The sequence below is a fragment of the Medicago sativa genome, chromosome 8 (genome assembly GCF_051527215.1).
Source record: "Medicago sativa cultivar Bolivia chromosome 8, Bolivia_mono, whole genome shotgun sequence".
Taxonomy (NCBI): Eukaryota; Viridiplantae; Streptophyta; class Magnoliopsida; order Fabales; family Fabaceae; genus Medicago; species Medicago sativa.
The window spans coordinates 15767956-15790510 of NC_140756.1; the positions used below are offsets into that span (position 1 = coordinate 15767956).

The 22555-nt window shown below is 34.5% G+C and overlaps 2 protein-coding genes across 2 annotated transcripts; one reads left to right on the forward strand and one right to left on the reverse strand.

The window, feature by feature from the left end:
- Positions 1–267: 267 nt before the first annotated feature.
- Positions 268–20833, reverse strand: LOC146897318 (nuclear pore complex protein). Its single transcript, XM_085736261.1, has 24 exons — positions 20678–20833; positions 19163–19521; positions 18742–18811; positions 17309–17424; positions 16513–16544; positions 16299–16424; positions 13338–13496; positions 12616–12708; positions 12370–12537; positions 12105–12200; positions 11046–11287; positions 10911–10968; positions 10475–10563; positions 8181–8318; positions 7849–7971; positions 4741–4839; positions 4453–4641; positions 3739–3913; positions 3486–3642; positions 3126–3325; positions 2427–2568; positions 1504–1664; positions 1157–1273; positions 268–572 (listed from the first exon to the last, which is right to left on the reverse strand). Exons 1-24 carry the CDS (start codon positions 20755–20757, stop codon positions 513–515), a joined length of 3249 nt encoding a protein of 1082 aa, XP_085592387.1. The 5' UTR covers positions 20758–20833; the 3' UTR covers positions 268–512.
- Positions 20834–21283: 450 nt separating this feature from the next.
- On the forward strand, positions 21284–22443 carry LOC146897319 (uncharacterized). Its single transcript, XM_085735797.1, has one exon. It carries the CDS (start codon positions 21738–21740, stop codon positions 22254–22256), a length of 519 nt encoding a protein of 172 aa, XP_085591923.1. The 5' UTR covers positions 21284–21737; the 3' UTR covers positions 22257–22443.
- Positions 22444–22555: the final 112 nt, after the last annotated feature.

Consider the following 22555-nt stretch of genomic DNA (forward strand, 5'->3'; position numbering starts at 1 on the left):
TATCGTTAATAAGAAACAACGAATACAAATGGAGGATCCCCCATTAACCAGATTACCGCTGAGATGAAACTAGTTGGAGACTTCAATTGAAATTACCATTTAAAAACTTAATCGTGGAAACAAAGTCATTTCTTGTAAAACTAAATTACATGAACAGAATTAAGCTCCTATTGTTTTTAGAATATAATAATTATTGTAGGGTTTCCTAATGTCAATGGTCTATGGATATATGCAAGAAAAGGAAACAATTCAAGGACACGTTAACAATAAGTAGAAAAACAAATAAAATTATGATTCAAGTAAGACATTATATACAAATAAGGAATATTTTCTAAAGAACAAGGTACAAACAATTTCAAAAGACACTTTCATCCTCCAGCTTTTCTACTGCAAGCACAACACTAGCTGCATAAATAACAAAATGCAAGCGTTTTATAAAAGCATTAGATTCTTTCAAAATTGTAGCTCTAGATAAAGCACTGGATTAAGTTTGCTCAGTGGGTTATAATCAATCATTCCTGTGTATGCTCCATTTTGCAGATTGAGTATTCCCTCTCCATCAATAAAAACTCCTACAAATTAAATGGTAAACATCTAGTCAGGCTCAAATTGACAAAATAATGCTTTTTTTGCGTTGCCAACTTACATACCCACCACCACCAATAGCGAGGGGCTTCTTTTCCCACCCGCAAGGGTTCTTAAAATATATTTTGACATTCAATAATTTATAAATTATGTTTTAGAACTTACTAAGAATAGCAGGTGTTTGTTTACTACAATGAGAAAAACTTCTTTTTTATTAAAAAAAATATATCTATCAAGAAATTATTTTTAAGAGAAACTACTGAAAACAACGTATTTTAAGCAGTTTTGGGATTTATTTCAAATTCCCATTTTCTTTAAAAAAAAAAAAAAAAAAAACAAAGGTCTTAGAAATAAAAGCATCCAATATTATAATAGGTGTCTCGGTAACATTTGAAAAAGTACCAAAGGTATCTAACTTGATTACTTGTGTGATATAATCGGTGTTGCAGAGAAATAAGAAGCCAATAATGAAAAGAATATTGCAAGGTCTCGTGCCTCGTCAAAAATGGTATAAAACAGGATAAACATTGTGAAGTTGATATTTCTTTGAGAAGAAGAAATAGTATCTTACCTGTAATTGCTGTTGACTGAACAAGTCAAGAAAGCGAGTTTCAGGACTGCCAACCAGTTCAATCAAGTTATCGTGGGAATCAGGCTGGTCTCCTGATCCCATGAGAGAAACAGAAACCTGCAGATAAGACAATATTGCACATAACAAATCAGTTTAAATTTAAAAAACGGGGAATATTTCCTCGTCTAAATTTCTTTACACATTCAGTTTAGAAACAATCAACCACGTAACTAATCATTGATGTCCACAGAGTGTTAGATGTTCTTAAATTGAACATTTTCATCAAAAATTCATTTTAGCAATTTTACCCACAGATAAATATATATTAATGCCATTTCCTGACTTACTTGCATGCATCGAAGAATGACTTCTGGGAGACAACACCTGCGACAAAGTCCTTTCACAATGTAAGTTGCAGGGAACTCTAAGTTGCCATCTTGGTCAGAATACCAAGCATCCAATCGGGATATTTCCATTGTAACTCCGGCCTGAAACCGAGGAAGCTCACCTACAATAGGAAGTAAACAAACTTACTGGATCTTTTACTCATTTTCATACAGGTCTCTCATAGTAACATGAGCTCAAAATCTTATGACCAATCCTTCTATAATATAATAATCATCTTACACCAATAATTTTCATATCAGAAAATACTCTTTCCCCACTGAAAGTTCTCTCAATGACCAACTCATCCCAAAAGGTTTAGTTAGGTACTAAGCCCAAGAACGATTTTACATTTCTTATGCATCCCTTCCATGCAACAGTCCTTTAGGATAGAAATTAGAACCATGTAAAACACAGACTCAGCACACCTTTCACATAAACTAATAGGATGCATTACAACTCAAGGAAAAATACACTTGAAAAGACCATACTCCATATGTTGACAGAGTATTCCTCTCACGCAAACATTTTTTTCATTGAGCGACTATTTGGGAAACTCTTAAAAATATAGTGCTTTATATCAAATAGAATCCAATCGCTTAATCTTATCCTAGATGCACACAGCCGCACAACCATAGAAATCTCCATAAAAATATTTTATGCACCAACAAATTCACCAAATAAGAGAAAGATTTGCATATTGTCATAAAAATTAAACCAAACTACCACCAAAGCTAGCAACTGAAATCTGGTCCAAGGATTGAAAAGACCTAAATGAAACATCCTTGCAAAAGAACTTCCATGGACTAAATGGAGCTTTAAATGGAGCTTCCAATGACCATAAATGGAGCTTATATTGCTATATGTAGTTTAATAATAGTGTTACCTTTAAAACCAGCAGCTATAACAATGCTAAGAATGCCACCGTCATTGAAATCATGTGGTCCAAGTCCGTCACCGACTATTGCTAAGCAACGAAGAACAATATCAATGCAATAGTGGTCCCTTGAAGATATAGTGGCATTCACCTGCAAAATATTAGACTGTAAGCAAAGTAGCAGATAACAATTAATTTTGTAAGAGAATAACATGACAAGAGTAAGCTTGGTAAAGGCAGTCCATTTATTGTCCATATCTACATACGCTATAAATTAGTTGAAAATTACATACAGAATAACTATTTACAGAACCAATACGTATTAGACACTGATTAAATGTAAATGCCAGTATAATTATAGTGTTTAGGTATGGAGTAAGAAAAAGAAATATATAGAATGTAAAATAATATTGATGTTGTTGTTAATGTGATACAAATTTTCATGATATTTTTGTGAAGGATATGATACAAAATACAAAATAATAACCCCTAATTAAACTAATACTGGACTCTTAATCCTAACTAAATAAGAAAAAAATGTGAAATACCACGAAATACGGAAATCACCCTTTTGAGACCATCCAAAATACTCTAAATAAAGATGCACTAATGATATGATGAGTCTTTTTCTTGATATTCTAACACTCCCCATCAAACTAAAGCTTACTATGCAGGCTTAATAAGCTTTCAATTGTTAAACAAACATACCACTAGCTGCCGATTTGAGACAACCTCATCACCAACAGAAGAATAGAGGGCACTCGTCAGTGTGGTGCATACAGTAGCATCTGGACACAAACAATCTCCAGATGGCAGGCAGAGCATTGCAGTTGCATGAAGTTCAAGGAAAACAGGTTCAGCTGATTCATATATATTATCAATAGAAGCCAGCCAGTGTGTTTCTCTTCCTGTATAAAGAGAATCACAAATAAGTATGCGCTAACACGTCAACTAACTAGCTCATTTTCAATAACACGGCAAACAAGTTTCATGATTGATGTGTTGCTAAAATTTTTGGACATTTTCCTCATAGCATGGGTTATGTGCAAGGTTGTAAACTTAACTTACTTTCTAGCAGCGAAAGAGACGCAGTCAGTGTTTCCTTGGCTGCTGAAATAGCCCTTTCCTTTTCCTCTAGTGACAACTCAGAGACAGGAACTTCTGCATTCTCGGATTCAATTTTAAGCCAATTGCGGTAGGTTGCATCACAGGAGTAATACTCCCGCTAGTAAAATGCAAAGGGAATTAAGTACTATAGTCAATCCAGAAAAGATGCGGGTGAAGTTTAATAACTAAGTTGGGCAAGTGTAATTCAGCATACCCATTCTTCGAACTCCCTCAGATCCTCGAAAACATTATGATCATCGGAGATCTCAAGAGTCTCTGCAAGTTGTTTCAAGGGCTCAGCAAGAAAACCAAGAGCTGTGTGGGCACCTATAGGCATTGCTGGTACTCTCCACATAGAAATCAAGGCAAACTCCCTGAAGAGTACATTGCTACATGGAAGGGAAAAAAGGTTAAAATTCAGAATGAGCGGAAATTGAATTATAATGGCAAAACTGTTGGATTGCATTATATTCCAGTAAAGTCAAAAATATGTGCGCTAACAGCCAACAGGAGGACTGGAAAGATCAGGACTGGAAAAAAGGTTAAAATTCAGAATGAGCGGAAAATTAAACTATAACGGCAAAGCTGTAGGAATGCATTATATTTCCAGTGAAGTCAAAATGTCGTGCACATTTGTGCAGTAACAGCCAACAGGTGGACTGGAAAGAATAGATTCTTATTTTAATACTTCAAAATTCAAATATTAATATTTTCAAATGTAACAGCACAAGTCTTTTTCCAACTATTTGGGATCGGATGCCAAATACAAATGAGAATAGGCACTCAACACTGACAAGACATGAAAAACAATTGTACAACAATTATATGGAAAAATGGCAAATACTTCCAAGTGTCACTTCTCACAATTGTTTCACATTCAAAATGCACGGTTTATTAGACAATCCAATTTGATTCACTGCTTACTTACCTATGTATCAATGCTCGAAGAAGAAGTTTTTTACTAACATCTTTGACATTAGCAATTGTTGATGGTGGTGTGAAGCAAAGCCACTGGATGACTTTAGCTTTTTCAAGACTCTGCTGTCTGTGCTGTTCTGCAACATCTGACAGGTTATCATATTTGCCAATCTTGATCTCTCGAGATCTCAACAGAACTCTGTTCCAAATAGATTTATTATGAAATGCAAAATCTTTATATGTTCCTCAACATCTTTTTGGATAAATTTTATGGATATTGTAAATAATGCCCAGGTACCTCTCAATAATGTCTTCAAAACAACCCTTAGATTCGTCCATCGAAGAAAATGGTAAGTATTCCATAGCAGAAAGGAATATCTTGTATTTGACATGTACGCTGTTGAATTAAACAAACATCATAGGAGTCAATTACGAAAACCAAAATGGAAATAGAGAAAAGAAATTAATTGATTGTATATGAAATAACAAAGAGAAACTTCTCTGTTCCAAGGGTATCCACGTTCTAAACAGTTTCCATTTTCACAACTAAGCACTTGCTCAATTCTCAAAAAAAAAAAAAAAAAATATTCCCTGAATGAACCCCCAACTCTTAGTTTCCCTTATTAATTTATTGAACTAACCCCCTCTAACTAACTGTTTATCTTCCTTATATTTTTGTCATGCAAATACCCTTCTTTCCAATATGAGTTACATATAAATCAAGGTTTTCAATCTTGGGAATCTACGAAAACTCGTGGAATCTCTTTAGACTCAACTCATCATGAGTTTGCTTGACAGAAAATTCATTTTTAAAAATCTTTTAAACAATATAAACATAATTAAATGCTATTTGCATAGAAAATATTCAACATTCAAATACATCCCGATCAGACCAGTTAAATATTGATGAACAAATCCAGAAAACCACAAGACAATTCACAACTCAGCACACAAAGGGCATAAAAAGTTTAAACTGATGGACAAATTGACAAATCACAAGGTTTAAAATCACAAAAGACTGAACAACAGTGGGACTAGGTTCCCTTTGTTGAAGCTGGATTCAGCCCGATGATAGAGGCATAGAGCTAGGTTTTAACTCATCAGAGTTGGGTTCATTAACCTTGCTGGCCTGCTGCATCCGTTGCAAACTTGCAATGATGGGTGTGTTTGTATTTTTTGGTTTATGACTTCATTTATGCTAGGAGCTATGGTGTTGAGACCTAATACAGCATCAACCACGTCCTTTGCTAATGCATACACATTGCAATGTTAGTGCATATCTGGAGTCTAGTGCTACAACTGTGAGGTTAATGTTTTGTCATTTGTGCTATACAACGCCTTACATTCAGCTGCTTCATTTGGGTTTTTTTTTTTTTTGGGGGGGGGGGGGGGGGGGGGGGGGGATTGAACAACCGCCATTTTAGGCATCTCTGAGGGGAAATAACCATTATATTGCACACTCATTCAATCCCCTTCAATACACACTCGCTTACCCCAGTTTATACAAACAAACAAAAAAAATTAGAGTTTTATACGAAGATTCATAAACTCAAACAATTCTGAGTTAACAAACAAGTGTAACATATGGATGGTGTTTTGTGCGTTGGAATAATGTATAATGACCTAATATGATTATTCTCTAAGTAGTCAGCACCATGGTAGACAAGATTGTGATCCAAAACGTAAAATTGGACGCTTCTATGGTCTTGCCCCCCCCTTGTGTGCTCGTGTAAGGCCGGAATCGGAATCTGGTGGGCGCGGCCGAGATTGCCGTGAAAAATCGTGGGACAGTGAAATCATGCGAATCTGTCGATTCCTTTATTGGGTTTCTCAGATATGTTTTGTGGATCGGGTCAGCGACCCAGTTCATTGGATGCGCCTTTTGGGATTTAAACGCTAAAAAACATGTTTTAAACACTCATTTTCTATGCATACAAACTTCCATTCTCACCCTGCTCTGTTTGGGATGCAAGAGAACAAAGTTCTCTTCTTCGCTACTGTTTGTATTGTACAGTGTGACTTGTGTTTATGATTAAATTTTGATATTTTGGATTTGCTTATGAGGAGTTTTTTAGTTGTTTCTGGAATTTATGACTTTATGTTATGAATCTTAATCCTAAATTTGGGTTTTATAAAGAATTTTGGGTGTAATTTAAAGGTTCTTTTTACCTAATTCTGTTGATTTATATGCATAGATATGAATATATATGCATATATTTATAAATTTGTGAAAATGGTAGGATCTTACGATCCGTGTTACGATCACTCAATTCACGAACTTTTGACACCTCCCCAATCTACGTAGGATCTCAACTCTTACTACCTTGGTCGGTACTTTTTTAGAAGGATCCTACCCTCAATCTTAGAATTTTGTTTCCCTCATAATGAATTATTTAGCTAAGAATGTTAAAATATAATAGACAGTTGATTCTTCCTGGATAAAATAACCCATGAAAGTAAGTAGAGTCAGTTGTTAACTTGAATGTTAATTTTCATGTTCACATGATCCTCAGACAAGATATAATTTTACTTGGTAACAAACAGCCAAAGTAGTTCTCCCGAGAGAATTACCTAACATACAGTGAAAGGATCTAGAATTAACTAAATAATCTTAGAAGAATTCAGCGAACAAAGCATTGATTAACCCAGAAAAGAGCAAGAAATACAGAAACAGAACAGAAAATATCAGATAAGGAACCTTTCTGCCCTGTGGCAAGAGCCACGCCAAACTCTACCCGGAGGATTTCGTACGCCCCTTTCAATTCATTTCATATTCTCATCTCTTACATGATTCCAGAAACCACATCTCTAATTTATTTATTACATTAAAATTTTAATCAAATACCATAATTTTGTATATACTGATACACACACAATCAAACTGATTATTACTTGATGTGTGTGTGTTGACTATTAATATTGATTACATACTGTTTCAAACGAGTTAGGAATGCCAAGCTACCAAGTCTGTCCAAGGGTAAATATGTTTCTCAACCTCTCTCTGCTTCTAGTTCTACTCATCAAAACAAGCCAATAGAAATTTTTCCAATTTCTATCCATCCAAACAATACATGTTTTCCACCTACTTCTCTTCATTTACTCTTTTTCCAATTTATTTCTCTTATTTCTTTCCTCCCAATTTCTTCAACTAGCCAAATAAGTGATGAAGACATGCATAACAGTCTCCTCCATTCTATTTCCCAACCTACCCTTATTCCTTTTCTACCCATAGTAGAATACCTTGATTGGAGACCCATGATGAGACCCATCATACCCATCATACAACAAATAGAAAATAACATCAATAAAAGTTCAATTAGATACTCCATCAGAGAGAATCACATGATTATTGCATAAAAAAATAAATAAATAAATAAAACAGACAGAAGGAAAGACTCAATTATACCTGCTGTGTAGCCTAAATTCCATCATGTAAACAAAGAGGTCTATGCAACGGTGACGTGCAAGCTGAGAAGCATATATGCCCACCAACTCCTCGTGCTCCTTTGAAAACAGAAATTTGGCATACCTAATTTTTCCAATTCAATCAAAAGTAGTGAAGCAAAATTCCATTCAATACATACAATTATTCAGCTCCAACGCATACTAGAAAGTTGTGCAGTATTACAGAAGAATTAGGAAATCTTCTAAGGACAGAGTGACAATCTTTAATATTTAAGTTTTCCCTCTAACAATATTATTCAAGAGAAGTGAAGAACATTGTAAAAAATTACTTACAGGTGTAAAATATGATCACCAACGGTCAGAATCTTGTCCATGAGAGCACCCTTCATTTCCTCGCGGGCCTCGGGCAAATATCTAAGCACAAGTACTAGATGTGCACCAAATCGTATCATCTGAGGATCTCCATGAGGCCTGTAAGAGGCACAAAAAATGTTTGTCAACTGATTTCCATCAACTGGAAGGTCTTCCGAAAGGACACTCAAAACTATGTTTAGTTTTAATATAAATCACTGAGATAATCTGTACAAGACTTGCATGAACTGAAAATGAAAAGGAAAAAAAAAAAGAGAGAGAGAGAGAGAGAGAGAGAGAGATAGAGAGACAGTGGCACGTCAAAAGTCTGCTAACCTCCCTTCCCAGACCTTAACTAATTCTTGCTTCCCCTCTATCTTTCTAGTCTTCCTCATTTTCTACACAATTCCCTGCATTTCTTTGCCCTCCTACCCACATGTGCCGAATAAAATTCCCAATCATACCTCATTTTGAAAGCTTAAAAACAAATTAATTGTACCTATATTATACATTACATAGTCTAAATTCCATGATTACCATAAAACATTGACTTCACCCGCACTGATTGCAGTAACTGCTTTTCTCAACAGTCTCCAACTGTTTTTCCAAGGAAAGACATTTACTTTTTTGCAATGCTGCAGTTTCCTTCACTGAAGTACAATAAGTTGACTTTTCAAAAAAATTCTCGAAAATACGAATTTGTCACCTTTTCAGTGGGCTGTAGGCTTTTCTCTAATCTTCCCTAGGTATATAAGCTCACGGTTTTTTTGTGTTAACCCTCCGGTTCTCAGGGGAAGAGGCCCTAGTAATCCGAAGTTTGGCCGGGAGGTAAGTAAAGCCTGGCCGAGAATTGTTCCACCCAGGAATTTAACTCTGGTTCTCCTAAACAATTCGTCCTTTGGTAGAGATCAGTAACCACTTGAGCTCAATTGCTTGGTTAAGGGGAATTCATATGATATATATCCAAAAGATAGGAAGGATTTGAAGTATTGATTCTTGAATTTGGAAAAGCATTTATTATATTCTTTCTTTACCTTCATTTTCTTAAAGTAGAAATTTCTGCAACTTCAAGAATGGAGAGTACAAAAATGGAGGATAAAATACTAAAATAAAGAAAAACACAGGAAAAGCAATAGCACAACAATACAACAAATCCTCCAATCCATTGGTAAAGCTAACAAAGAAAGCAACTCCTATTATTAGAAGGTAGATAAACAATTCACCTTATACTCCGACTAAAAGCACCAAAATCTGCAAAAACAGCATAGATTACAAAACCTTGTCTCCTAACTCCAACTAGAAATATTGCCATCCGACCCTTTTTTACTATGAAATCCCCTTAATGAAAAATCCTCTCTTCCGTCTTTGATAAATTAATTTTTTTCCTATTAATAAATATACTCATGTTCTACGTATTTAGCTCAGATCATAATCTATATTAAATTTCTTATTACTGTATTATCATGAAATGCAAGTAGTGACTTTATGGTAGGAATCCTAAATTAAAGAGAATAAGAAATTGAATTATTAATTGTGAAATCAGTAACTATTACAGAAGATCAACCCCTATAACCTAAAGCAAAAGCTCCTCAGAGAAGAGACATTTCTCTCTCTGCCCAAACCATAAGGTTCTAACTGAATAATTCTCAATACCCCCTTATGCTATCCTTCACCCTATATTATTTCGCCCTACTGTAACTAACTCTCCCCCCTTTTCTAATTCCCCTCTTTGAGTGACTCTAAGTAGGCCTACAAGTACATGTAAGGTATCTACCACTTTAGCATAGAAGAATTTCACTTATTGAAATGATCTGGGAAATAAATTAAAGCATCAGGAAATGAAATAAAAAATTAAATCATTTAACACTTGATAATTGTAAGGTATATACTCTCTCCAAAAAAAAAATATGGTATATTGAAACGGTGTTTACTCACGAAAAACAAATCAAACAAAAATTAAAAGAGGAATTATTTTATAATATATCTGTTATTCCATTACAGCTCAACTCAAAGTAATCCAACATGTTTATACTACTATAACCAGAAATAATAGTAAAAAAATAACTACTAAGAAAACTCAACTAAAATTTGCAGTAAGGCTAATTTTGTTAAAGAAAAAATTTGATGTCAAGTGTCTCTAAATGTGGCATTGCAAGACCCTATTTGGGCAGTTATTGAATGAACTTCACAATTTGTTACAACAAAAACTTCTAAATGTGGTATTGTAAGACCCTATTTGGCCAGTTACGGGAAAGAGAACTAGTAATAAAACTTACCTAAATACATTCTGGTCGTCTTCCACAGGTGCTATCCATGACCATATAAGGTCTAGTACACGTGGTATGTCCGCTAGCATTAAGGTCATCTGTCAGGCAATGTACAACTTAAGACGTCAGTAACATATATAAATATAGAAAGATAAAGAGAACAAAAAAGAGTTGATTAATATTCTCTCTGTACCCAAAGTGGTAGCACCATTTCTTTTCTTTTTCTACATAAAATATTATTGGAAACAGAGTAGCTGAAGATCACATAATTTGTGTAAAGGGCTGTCTTATAATGAACTGTTGCATGTTTACATCATATTTGGAATTGAAGGACCCAACAACTCATTACTTATCACATTTTTCTTATTATTGTAGACAAAATAATCTAAAATGTTGAAACATGATGATAAGAAACTCCAAAAAAGAATATCTTTTACAGAAATACCTGAATTTGTCGTTGTTGCTCCTTGCATTGCCGTGTAACAGTTTCATGGATCATTTCCCTAAAATAGAAACGAAACAGATATGTAATAGGAAACAACAAAACGAGGGCTACATGTGATAAGAATTGTACAGATACCCCGAATGAAGTTTTTGCAGAAGAGATGAAAGTTGTCGTGGCTGTTGATTCAAAACTTGAATTGGCCAATTTTCAGGTCCATTAGAAGGATCAAAGGAGCCATCAACTTGTCCAGGACTTCGGTCCATTACATCTCCGAAAGTTCCAAGTTGGTCAACTCCTCCTCCTGCTGGCAGTGAACGAGTGACTTCCAAGTCTATCTGCACATCTAGCCAAGACTTCGCCATTGCCCAGCATGCTGACTGCAAATGTTAAATGCTATTCTGTAAATCAAGTTCAAGTTTCCAACAAGAAATGTGGGATGATAAAAAGAATACTAGAAATAAGAATCTGACAATGAAGCTCAACAGCCTCAACCATAAAGACAGTCTTCTTTATTTAGTTTAACTATCACTCTGTTCTAAAGCTTGCCAATCAGACACAAAAAGTATAAGTATGAATCTCAAGGGCATTTTCTCAAGGGTTTTTGCATGAATGAATGATAACTTCTGCAATAATAATTATGTTTCTAGTCCCTATAAAATAGCGACCTTGTAAGTTTAGTCCCTACTTAATTTTAATAGCATTTTTAGTCCCTAATTTTGTTTTTCTGCACTGAGTATTAGTCCCTACTCAATTCAAATTTGTTTAATTTATGTTTAAACTCTTAAATTTTTGAACAATTTTTTGCAGACATGTTTAGAACATTACTAAAAGTTCGTCCGCAAAAAATTATTGCAAAATTTGATTTCTACATCCAGATTTTATTACTTTTTATCTTTAACTTTTGTCATTTTAAAAAATTCATATTTAATTCATTTCATGTCAGAAAATTCTAAATTTTAGTAAACGAACCTTTCATAGTGTTCTAATCTTGTCTCAAAAAAATTGTTCAAAAATTTAAGAGTTTAAGGATAATTAATCAAACTTTGTTTTAGCAGGGACTAAAATTATAAGTAAATTTTTTTTTATAGGGACTAAAAATGCTATTAAAATTAAGTAGGGACTAAACTTACAAGGTCACTATTTTATAGGGACTAGAAACATAATTAACCCATAAATTAATAGAAGAAAAAATACCTCCCAATCTGTGCAGAGTGGAAGCATCCGTCTTAGATTGCTGCATTGGGCTGCATATACAGCTGCTTCATATTTCCCACCTAGCTCTGCTATTTTCTGCAAAATAAAGGGCAAAATAGAAGTTTTGAATTTTTATAAATAAAAAATAACTTTGAAAACACGAAAAATCTGGAGTCGAGGGTATTAGTTAATAAAGAAGTTAACGGCACAAACATGAATGGAACAACAAGAAGAGCATTCAATCAGAGTAACATATTGCCACTACCTCTGATGCGCAATAGGAAGCCCATTTCCAAAGATGCCACTGATGACCAATGCCACTTTCAAATTCAACAGCTTGCAAAGTCCTGTTTTTACCATTCTTCGACAGAGCTTCAACAGAAGGAAACAGGTTCAAACCTCCAAAAGGACACAGAGAGGAAGCTCTCCATGGCTACAAGAAAATATTAAGCTGTTAATTGCTGAACTATGAAGTCCATAAACTTGACATGTCCCTCAAAGTAATGCTCACCTGTCCAGCAGACCGGCAAAGTCCACACGCCTCTTCTACCCTTCCAGCCCTTAGAAGAGTCCATACATCCTCTAGAAGAGATTCATCTTGTTTCTGTGCCCAAAACGGAAAACATCAAGGACATTCAAGATTCTATAGGACTAGTGTCCATAGAAAGATAGACTCACTCATCTATTTGATCATCAAAAAACTAAAACAGGAAACCACATTCAATAGCAAGTGAAGGCTCTAGAAACTTATCATCTCCCCTTAAACATGATGGGTAACTGGTTACTAAATTATCTACCAATGAGCAATACTTGGGCCATTAAATTTCAATAACCAACTATATGACACCTTATGCAACTTTGAAGGTATTAAGTATGCTTATTTAGATTAGGGCTAAATATATTTAAATCCTTACCACTTTTAATCCTTACAAAATAAGCACATTTCAAGTCTAACCTCAACATAAATTTTATTCAATTTTAGTTCCTATTTTACTTTATAAGAACTATTTTTAGTCAGTAGAGCAAGACTAGAGTTGAATAAAATATATGTAGGTACTAAACTTGAAAAGTTGTAATTTTATAGGGACTAAACATATTTAACCCTTTAGAATAAAATTCAATAATTCTGAAGTTAAATAAACAAATCATAGACTACCATATCCATTATAAAGCTTATTGGTACAACCAAGTAATAGATGTAAAAGAATTGCAACACAATGGAGTGTAAAGTACTTTGTCATCAGGCAAAATATTTGCATTTTCGCGAGTTGGAGCATCAAAGTCCAGGTGATGAACAACATTCCTGTCAGAAGTTCCTTTCTTTAGGTAACGTTGAGTATGATGCCAAACACCACTGCTGGGGAGATAACTACCCACATGTGATCCGCGAACCTGCGTAAATGTAAAGGAAACCCAAAACCATTAATGTCCAATCGAACAAAAATATGTATGCAGACAAGGAAAAACAATAAAAGGTATGACATGGGGATGGAACATGTTTTACTTGAGAACATATGCCCTTTCCCTTTATTTATTTTCAAAAGGACCAAAATTGCAACTTGTTACTCCAAATAACTTACAAGCACTAACCTATGCAGTGTCTAAAAGTTTGGGCTTTAGGCTGAAACTCAACCCCACAAAACTGACTTGACTTATAAAATGAGTACTCTACCCTGCATATGTACAGATGTACTCCAAAAAAGCACTAACCTGTGCAGTGTCTAAAAATTGGGCTTTGGGGCCAACTCAAATCCACAAAACCGGTTTGGCATGAGAGATGAAGAATGTATGCGGTATATAAAATTATAGGCCCTATTTATACCATATTTCTAGGCAATGTGGGACTACACACACACCCTCACACCCAACACAAAGAAGAATCTGATGGCTACAACGTAGGCATCCCAAAGTTGCCACAACAAAGGTTGTTAGGAGCAGACCACAATTAAGAAAGATTATCATTTACTAAAATACCCTCTCACACCTAGGGCTTTACATCTGAAGCTTGGACGAAGCAGATGCAGGAAGCCCAACAACAGATGTAGGATAAGTTCTGATACCATCTTATATTTGGACTTTATGCTAACAACTCAGTCTTCTAAATACACACTCACTAATTGGTTAAGATTCAAATGGGTCCTATTAAATTTATGTGGGACCTACATGATTTAGGGAGACCCATTTGAGTGTGTTGACAGCACTCCTCTTAGACCTAATTTAATGTAGAAATTTGGGGCCTAACTCATCCTTACAAAATCGGCTTGTGAGGTGAGGATTGCCCCCACTTATAAACACATTGTCAGGCCATCTCATATCTGATGTGGGACTCTTTAACACACCCCCCTCACGGAGACCCATTTGAATTTCAATCAATTTGAGTGTGTTGACAGCACTCCTCTTAGACCTAATTTAATGTAGAAATTTGGGGCCTAACTCATCCTTACAAAATCGGCTTGTGAGGTGAGGATTGCCCCCACTTATAAACACATTGTCAGGCCATCTCATATCTGATGTGGGACTCTTTAACACACCCTCTCACGCCTAGGATTGGACATCTGGAGCGTGGATATATGTAAATGGTGGGTGGCTTGATAGCGAAAACCTGATAGACGGTGGCCCAACAGATCTTGGAGGAGGCTCTGATACCATGTAGAAATTTGGGGCCTAACTCATCCTTACAAAACCGGCTTGTGAGGCGAGGATTGCCCCCAATTATAAACACATTGTCAGGCCATCTCATATCCGATGTGGGATTCTTTAACATTTAATCTTATAAAATCGGGTTGAAAGGTGAATATTGCTCAAGCTTTATATAAGTACAAATCAGGTCATATCTCTAATGTGGAACTAAACACACCCTCACAGCCAACACATGAAGATAGTGATGGCTGCAGTGAAAGCTCCCAAAGTTGTCGCAATTAAGGCAGCTAGGGGAAGATAGCAGCGAAGGCATATTTCCAACATACTGCAACATGTATGATGTTATGTTCACCTTTATCATATACCTACAATGACTACCAATGTCTTTTCCCCCATGGTGGAATAACAAATATGAATCAAATTAACGTTATAATATTCTATCATAGACCATGTCTACAGAAGTCAATTAATTCCATGTCTAGTCACCCTCTCCCCCCAAGCCGCTTAATTGTCTTCCATTTAGTCTACCATTTAGTCAATTAATTCCTTGCCATTTCATAAAACGGACCCAAGATATTTAAAGTGTGAGACTTAGGTTACAGTAGATTCTTCAGATTTTATCTTCGAGCCATATTTCTGCGCCTTCTCTAAACATGCATTCCATATGTTCTTCACTTCTACTTGAATGAAACTTATGGGATGCCAAGATTTGTCTTCATATCTATCTAACTTTCAATTTACTTCTTCTACTGACTATCCAAGTAAAGACTATATCAAAAAAAAAAAAAATGAATTGTGGCTCCATCTATTAGATATGCTCCTTAATAAGCACATCTAGAAACAAATAAAATGGGAACATCTCAAAGTTGATCTTCCTTTTTTTTTTTTTTTTTGAAGAAAAAGTTGATCTTCCTTACAAACCTACATATATATATATATATATCAAAATCCATTGTAACCCCACTGTCTCCTCTCATACTTGTCACTGCCTTCACATATATATTGTATACCCAATCAAAGCCAAAAGAAGAAGAATTCTATCTTGTATTCATTGTTGAAAGATGAAACTACACCTAATTCTTTTTAAGTATAATTTAACTTAGAATAATGACATAATCATAACCTCACTAGTATAGTGTTAAGATGCTTTTATTTCTTTGCAAATACTGAGGAGCTAATTTTTGAAGGAATTGTATGGTTTTCACTTTCAAAAATATAGTGCATTTAGCTTATTGGAATGCTTGCATTTTCAAGGGTATTCTCTTCGCCCTTCAAGAAGACGGCATTTTGAATATGTAAAGCGACTGGATAGCCTGGCAGCATTGTTCTTTTTTCCTTTCAAATTCCTAATCAATTAATCATTTTATATCTTCACCTCTCTCTGGAGTCTGGGCATACTTGCTAACTTCTTAATAATTTTTTTATTAAAAATTATCAGACAGCACCATACAGCCTTCAAGGTAATCAAATTTGTACTAGTGACATTATTCAAAATATAACATGCAACAAGCGAACAAATCAACATTTCGTGCAGAAAATATAGGAAAATAGCACCTTTGCTTCCAAGTCAAGTGCTTTAGAAGCTAAACCTTCTAACCACTGGACTATCCTGAGGCACAATTGAGCTATATGGTCCTCCGTAACAAACTCACAAGCCATTAAATGTGATGTTTGTTTCACCTGTAAGAAGTGAACAGATTTCAATAAGTCTATGCCATGGATGAGGAGAGATTATGTTGTTACATTAAGTATATCACACACACATTACCAGTATTTGCTCTTTAGAAAGCTCTTCCGTCTCTGAAAAAAACAATTGCAAAAAAAAAAAGTTAAAAAGAAAAGGATCAGCAAAAGAAAACCCAAAGTAATCCAAAGAAAGAGGAGAACTGAAGTAAGGACATAAGCTGCAGAGGCACTTTATTCTATTCCATGTCTCGATTTGAATATGAGGGAAACAATTTCCTCCTGAGCAAACTTTCATACTTATTTAACTTCGTTGAATTACTGGTAAATACTAATAGATTCCCTCAACATGCAAACTACTCCCTCTGTCCCTTATTATAAGCCCCTCTAACCAATTTCACATATATTAAGAAAAGTTGGTAGTGCAGTTAATGAGTCCATTTTATGTGTCAATGTTACTAGATCGCACTTTGTTATATGTGTATTTCATTTGACTTCTCATATTCCAAGACAAGTTAGTAGTATTAATTAGGGTTATATTTGGAGAAAAAAATAATAAATGCACCTAATAATTTGTATAGGGGCTTATATTTAGCGACAAAAAAAAAAAAAAAAATCAAAGGGTGCTTATAATTAGGGATGGAGGGAGTATATCTCAAGTATGAAATAAAAGATAGCATTCAATACCATATTTGAATTAAAAAGTATGACGATAAACACAGTAAGTCAAAACATCAGTGGTGTTGATTTTGTAAATGAGTATGTTATGGGTCAGCAAACTGAAGGAAATAAACATGAAAAACCAGACATCATAGAACAATTAAGGATGGAGACATAATTAATCCTTAAAAACAGAACATCTAAGGATAGCGATATATTACCTTCCCCATAAAGGAACCACAAGAGAGACCATGTTGCCGCTTCATCGAGCAGGAGCTGAGCCTTCTGCCTCATTAATTTGTCCTCAACAACTCGATGCCTTATGTTCAAGCCATACCTGTAGATGAAAAGCCAAGATTATATTACCATCACAGTAATTTTTTAATATCCAAGTACACACTATACATATTCAGTTTATCGACCCTTCAGTGTAGTTTCAAGAGTCCAGGACAACCCTCATTTTCCCCTAATATAATACGAATTTATTAAGGAACATCAGAGCAACATAGAACGAGGGCAAAAAATCCTGATAAATGGACAATTCACAAGAAAGACAGCAAACAAAGAAGAAGCTGTGCTGACAAACACAGCAAATTTCTTCAAGTTGCAGTAAACTAGGATTTTACACTCCAAATTAATAACAATAACCATGCATTCCTTTTGTATATCGCTCATATTTTTTCAAATATAGCTACAAAACAGCAGCAGTATTGAACAACAGTGTGTACCCATGTTTTTGGAAAATTTGCCTTGCCTCAGATATAGCAATGTATGTACCTATGCTATACCCCCCATACAACAAAAGCGTCAAATGGGCTGTTAGCTCATTGGCTTCAGCTACATTGCTTTAACCTCAATTTGGAAACAGAAGATTTTATTTTGACCAAGAACAGTAGCCCATTGAGTTTTTATTACCAGCAACAAAAATCTATCTAAAAGCTTCTACGAAAAAGTATGTGATTCATATGAATATACGAAAAATTTATTTTGACCAAGAACAGTAGCTCATTGAGTTTTTATTACATGCAACAAAAATCTATCTAAGAGCTTCTACGAAAAAGTATGTGATTCATGAATATACAATTATCTTTATCGCCTGAGTTGTATGATTTTATAGTTATATTGTTTTAGTAAATGCACGTCAGCAACGATTTACTTTGGCAAGTTAGTGATATAAAGACTGGTCAAGTAAGACATAACAAAACCTTACCCATTGCCACTGTATTTAACAGTTCGCAACTGTCTCCTACCTCTATAATAGTCTCTTTATGTATATTCAGTTACGTGATTCAATTCAGTTTTATTTTCTCACATTGATACAGAAATCTCTGATTTTCTCACACACTATCCTTCATTTTCTTGGTATACGAAACTTAAAATACAGAAAATCTTCCAGAGAATTCCAATAAACCCACTACTCAATAAATAAATAAATAAATAAGTAAGTAAGCAAATAATGAAGTCTAAAGCAATAACAGCCTAAAATGAAAGAAAGGGTGACTTCAGGTCTCTCAATCCCATAGATTACAGGCATAAATGTCAAGATATACATAAATGCCATGAAGGTAATAAAATTACTTATACATAAATGTCATTAAAATTTGCATGATAAAGTTTCTACATATATGATTACACCGACTAATAGTAAACAAACCTGATAGATTCTGAAACGTTTCGACACTCATTTTCAAATCTTAGTATCAGATCAGGAATAGGCATCATTCCTGCAAAAATAATCAACAAAATAAAAACCACGCTATTCCTTTTTTTCCTGAGAAAGACAGAAAAATGCACTTGCACAAAGGGTACACAGCGGAGAGAGGTTATTTTTCTTTTACCATACTTAAATTAAAGTTTTATTGCTAACAGGGAAAGAAAGTCTCTTCTCCTAAAAGTGGCATACATTATGCTTGAGCAAATTTTAAACAAACAAAAGCAATATATCCTTGTACCTTATGGAATTTCAATCTTGAAAAGGATCATTTTTTATCCAAATTTAACAGGAAAAAGAAAATTAACAACGTAAATATTTCGGGGAACCGTGTTGTGTGTGTGTGTGTGTGTGTGTGTGGTACCTGTCAAAGAGGTATCAAACAGAGAAGCAAATGAATTAAAGATATTGTCTGCATCATCTCCCAACGAGTCGCCTTCTTGCTTGCAAGCCTTTAATGAATAGCGTACAGAGTCAAAACCATCATCCATGCCAGGGATTCCAGGAATATCAGCCGTTGACCTCTTTCTAGAGGAATACAGAGACTTATCGTCCAAGTAATCAGCATCGAGACTCTCAACCTCTTGTTTAATATTTTCAAGAATAAGCGCAGCATTAGTAGGACTATGGATGTTTTGTCCATCATAAAACAGCCCACTTTCACTTAATTTGGAAGCCAAGTAATCTTGCTCAACTGAGGCACCTGAATTCAAGTGCCTCTTCCTGCAAAAAATCACATTATAGAATGTTGCCACATTAATTTACAGAATACAATCAGAGAAGGGATCAAATTATATAACTCTATGAATTTCAAATGATGTAGAACAATCTTCAAGTAAAGTACAACAACTACAACAATTTTAGGATATGTTTGAACGGAGGGGATGGGAGGGCTTGCTTTTATCTTTTAAATTACAGACAATATAAATATTTTTAAAACCAATTAAGTGCGATTGAAGTATTATATGATCATCTATCATGTTGTTCTTATAATTTTTAAAATATCAAAATATAGACTTAACCCTCCAAAACCCTCTCAAAAGCTACTCCCAAACAGACCCTATTCCTTCACAATGAAAATATAAAACTTGTTTGGATAAATAGCTTAGTTGCAGCTTCTAGCACCATCTCTTATCATGATAATCGCTTATGTATAAGCTATTTCTACAACAAAATATAAAATAAATTGAAATTATTTAAGTTGTTTCATAAGCTATCTTGGAGAACTTACGAAAATAAGCTGAAAACATCTCATGAACATGTCATAAGCTGTTTTTCATAAGTTCTCCCAAACAGGACCCTATTCCTTCACCATAGGAAACATGATATGCTTTATGATATGAAAATATGCAGGATTCACTAATGAAATATTAGTGCCACTTCCATGTTGTTTTCGTATAAGCTGCTTTCATAAGCTATCTTGGAGAAGTTATGAAAATAAGCTGAAAATAGCTTATGAACAATGTCATAAGCTGTTTTCATAAGTCGTCCCAATCAGTTTCACAAAACTTATTATGTCAATAGATAAGCTCAAATAAGCAAATGGAAACAATTATTGCTAAAAGCATTAATATAAGATTCATTGAATGTGGAAGTCGCACTAACAATTGATCAGTGAATTATGCATCCCTAAACTTAAATGTTGCTGCATAAATTATGAAAGCATAAACCCTAAATCAAGGAGTTAAAATTCGAAGTTAAAAGAAGTTGAAAATTACTAAGACAATTACTACAAGAAGCATTATAAGCTATAAGGTTAATTGAAAAGTGAATCTGCATCCCTAAAAGCATAAACCCTAACTAAATGAACGAAAACTAAGAAAACTCGATTGAAGTTGAAAAATGGAAAATAAAGAAGAAGAGGTGAAAGAGTAGTGACCCGTATCTGCGGAACTTCTCGCGAGTGGTGAGGTCTTGTGGATCGAAGAAAGGAGAATCCATTGCCATTTCTTCCTCCATTTTGATTTTTTGGTTAACCTAGAAAACCCCAAACACACTCACACTGATTTTTCCGGGCGGGAAGGTGTGTATGTATGTATGAGTTTGCGTCTTTGCTTTGATGTGTTGTGTCAAACCCTTTGCTTGGTTCAGTTCAACCGGCTCGATTTACCTTTCCTCTCTTCTTATTTAAACGTTTACATTAAAAATAAAAATGCATTTATTTATTTTATTTATTTATTTTTTATTTTTATATATTTTTGTTTCTTATTTGATTTTTTTTGTTGGTGGACGGGATTCGAACCGCAGACCTTGCATATTTTATGTATTATCCTTGCATTCTTTAAAAAGCATTTAATTTTAAAGAATTCATTTTTTTTATTTTTTCTTTTTTTATTTTGTTTTGGGTAATGTTTTGTGAACAAAAGATTATTTTAGTATTTTAGACAATTTGTAACGTTGACAAAATGAAAAAATTGTATTGTTATTTAGTGAGACATGAATTTCAATTAGAGTAAATTACATTCCCAAAGGGAGGATAGAGGATAGTGTAATTCAAGCATCTTTGAAGATAATATATATTTTAACATAAAAAGGGAGGATAATGTAATTCAAGCTTTGAGAATAGTGTAATTTACTCTTTCAATCTTTGTTTGGTCTCTTTCCCCATCCAAGTTATCAAGTCTCAAAGACACAATTTTAAAATAAAACACAATATAATTGGAGTTGTGTTGTCTCATTTATACTAGATAGTAAAACACACCTAAAGAGAATTTTTATTTTTTATTGAAAAACAAATATATTTTTTTATAGGATTGAAAAACAATTTAATAATATAGTATTTCAAATATTTTTATCTGTATCAAAATAAATAAATACATTTGTTTACGGTTATGAAAAATATCAAGGCAAAAACATATTGAAAGCGGGGATTATTAGAGAAGAAATTTGGTTTCTCCGTCTCTACTTGCTTCCTGTCGTTAGGTTGGGCATCTGTGAAAATGAGTCGAGGAAACAGAAAGCAGAAGAAAGAAGCAGAAGATGAAGTTGAACAAATGCTACGCGCCGCACAAGACGAAATCCTCTTAAACCTCTCTCTCAATTCCCATCTATCTCGTCCTTCACCTTCTACCTCAACAATTCCCAATCCCAATCCTAACACTAACCCCGATCCCGAATTCGATCTCGATCTGGAACGTCGATTTCAAGCTCTCAAATCAAAATCCAAATCTCAACAACCGTTGGATATCAACGCCAGATTCGATGCTCTCAAAACTAAATCCAATCCTGCCGGCATCACTGTCTCTACATCGGAAACTCAATTTCGGTATGAAAGTGAAGAGGAAGAAGATGAAGATGTTCAGATTCGGAAATTGATTGAATGGGCTAAAGATTCTGCGCGTCTTGATCCTTCTCCTCCGTCGCCGTCTGTATCCGATGATGAAGATCACGATCCTCCCTCTTCCGATGTATCTGACGACGACGATGATCAACACCGCCGCAAACCAGTCAAAAAATAATTTTATTTTATTCTTTTCGCAATAATTGTTACTGGGTTCGTATGTGTATTATTATCCCCTTTTACTAGTGATTTATACATAGATAGTTAATCACAATCATTGTGAAATGTTTGATTTTTAATACTGGCTGTGATTAGATGACATAGTAAAACTTTTCACACCCTTGCATGAAAATTATTCTCTGACACTTCTTGGATTATGCTAGACATGTCGTTAGGTATGTGTCGGTCGGCATTCAAAACCGACACACATGTGATACATTGAATTATGTGATTTGTTTAAATTATTATTTGTGTCGG

Bases quoted from the DNA above. Each gene is read 5' to 3' on its own strand.
- LOC146897319 (XM_085735797.1), top strand. From the start codon at position 21,738: ATGAGTCGAGGAAACAGAAAGCAGAAGAAAGAAGCAGAAGATGAAGTT.
- LOC146897318 (XM_085736261.1), bottom strand. From the start codon at position 20,757: ATGGAGGAAGAAATGGCAATGGATTCTCCTTTCTTCGATCCACAAGAC. The intron at 7,972-8,180 runs GTAAGTAATTTT...TGGAAAAATTAG, and splicing joins GGTGATCATATTTTACACCT to GTATGCCAAATTTCTGTTTT. The intron at 1,665-2,426 runs GTAACACTATTA...TTCCTATTGTAG, and splicing joins TATAGCTGCTGGTTTTAAAG to GTGAGCTTCCTCGGTTTCAG.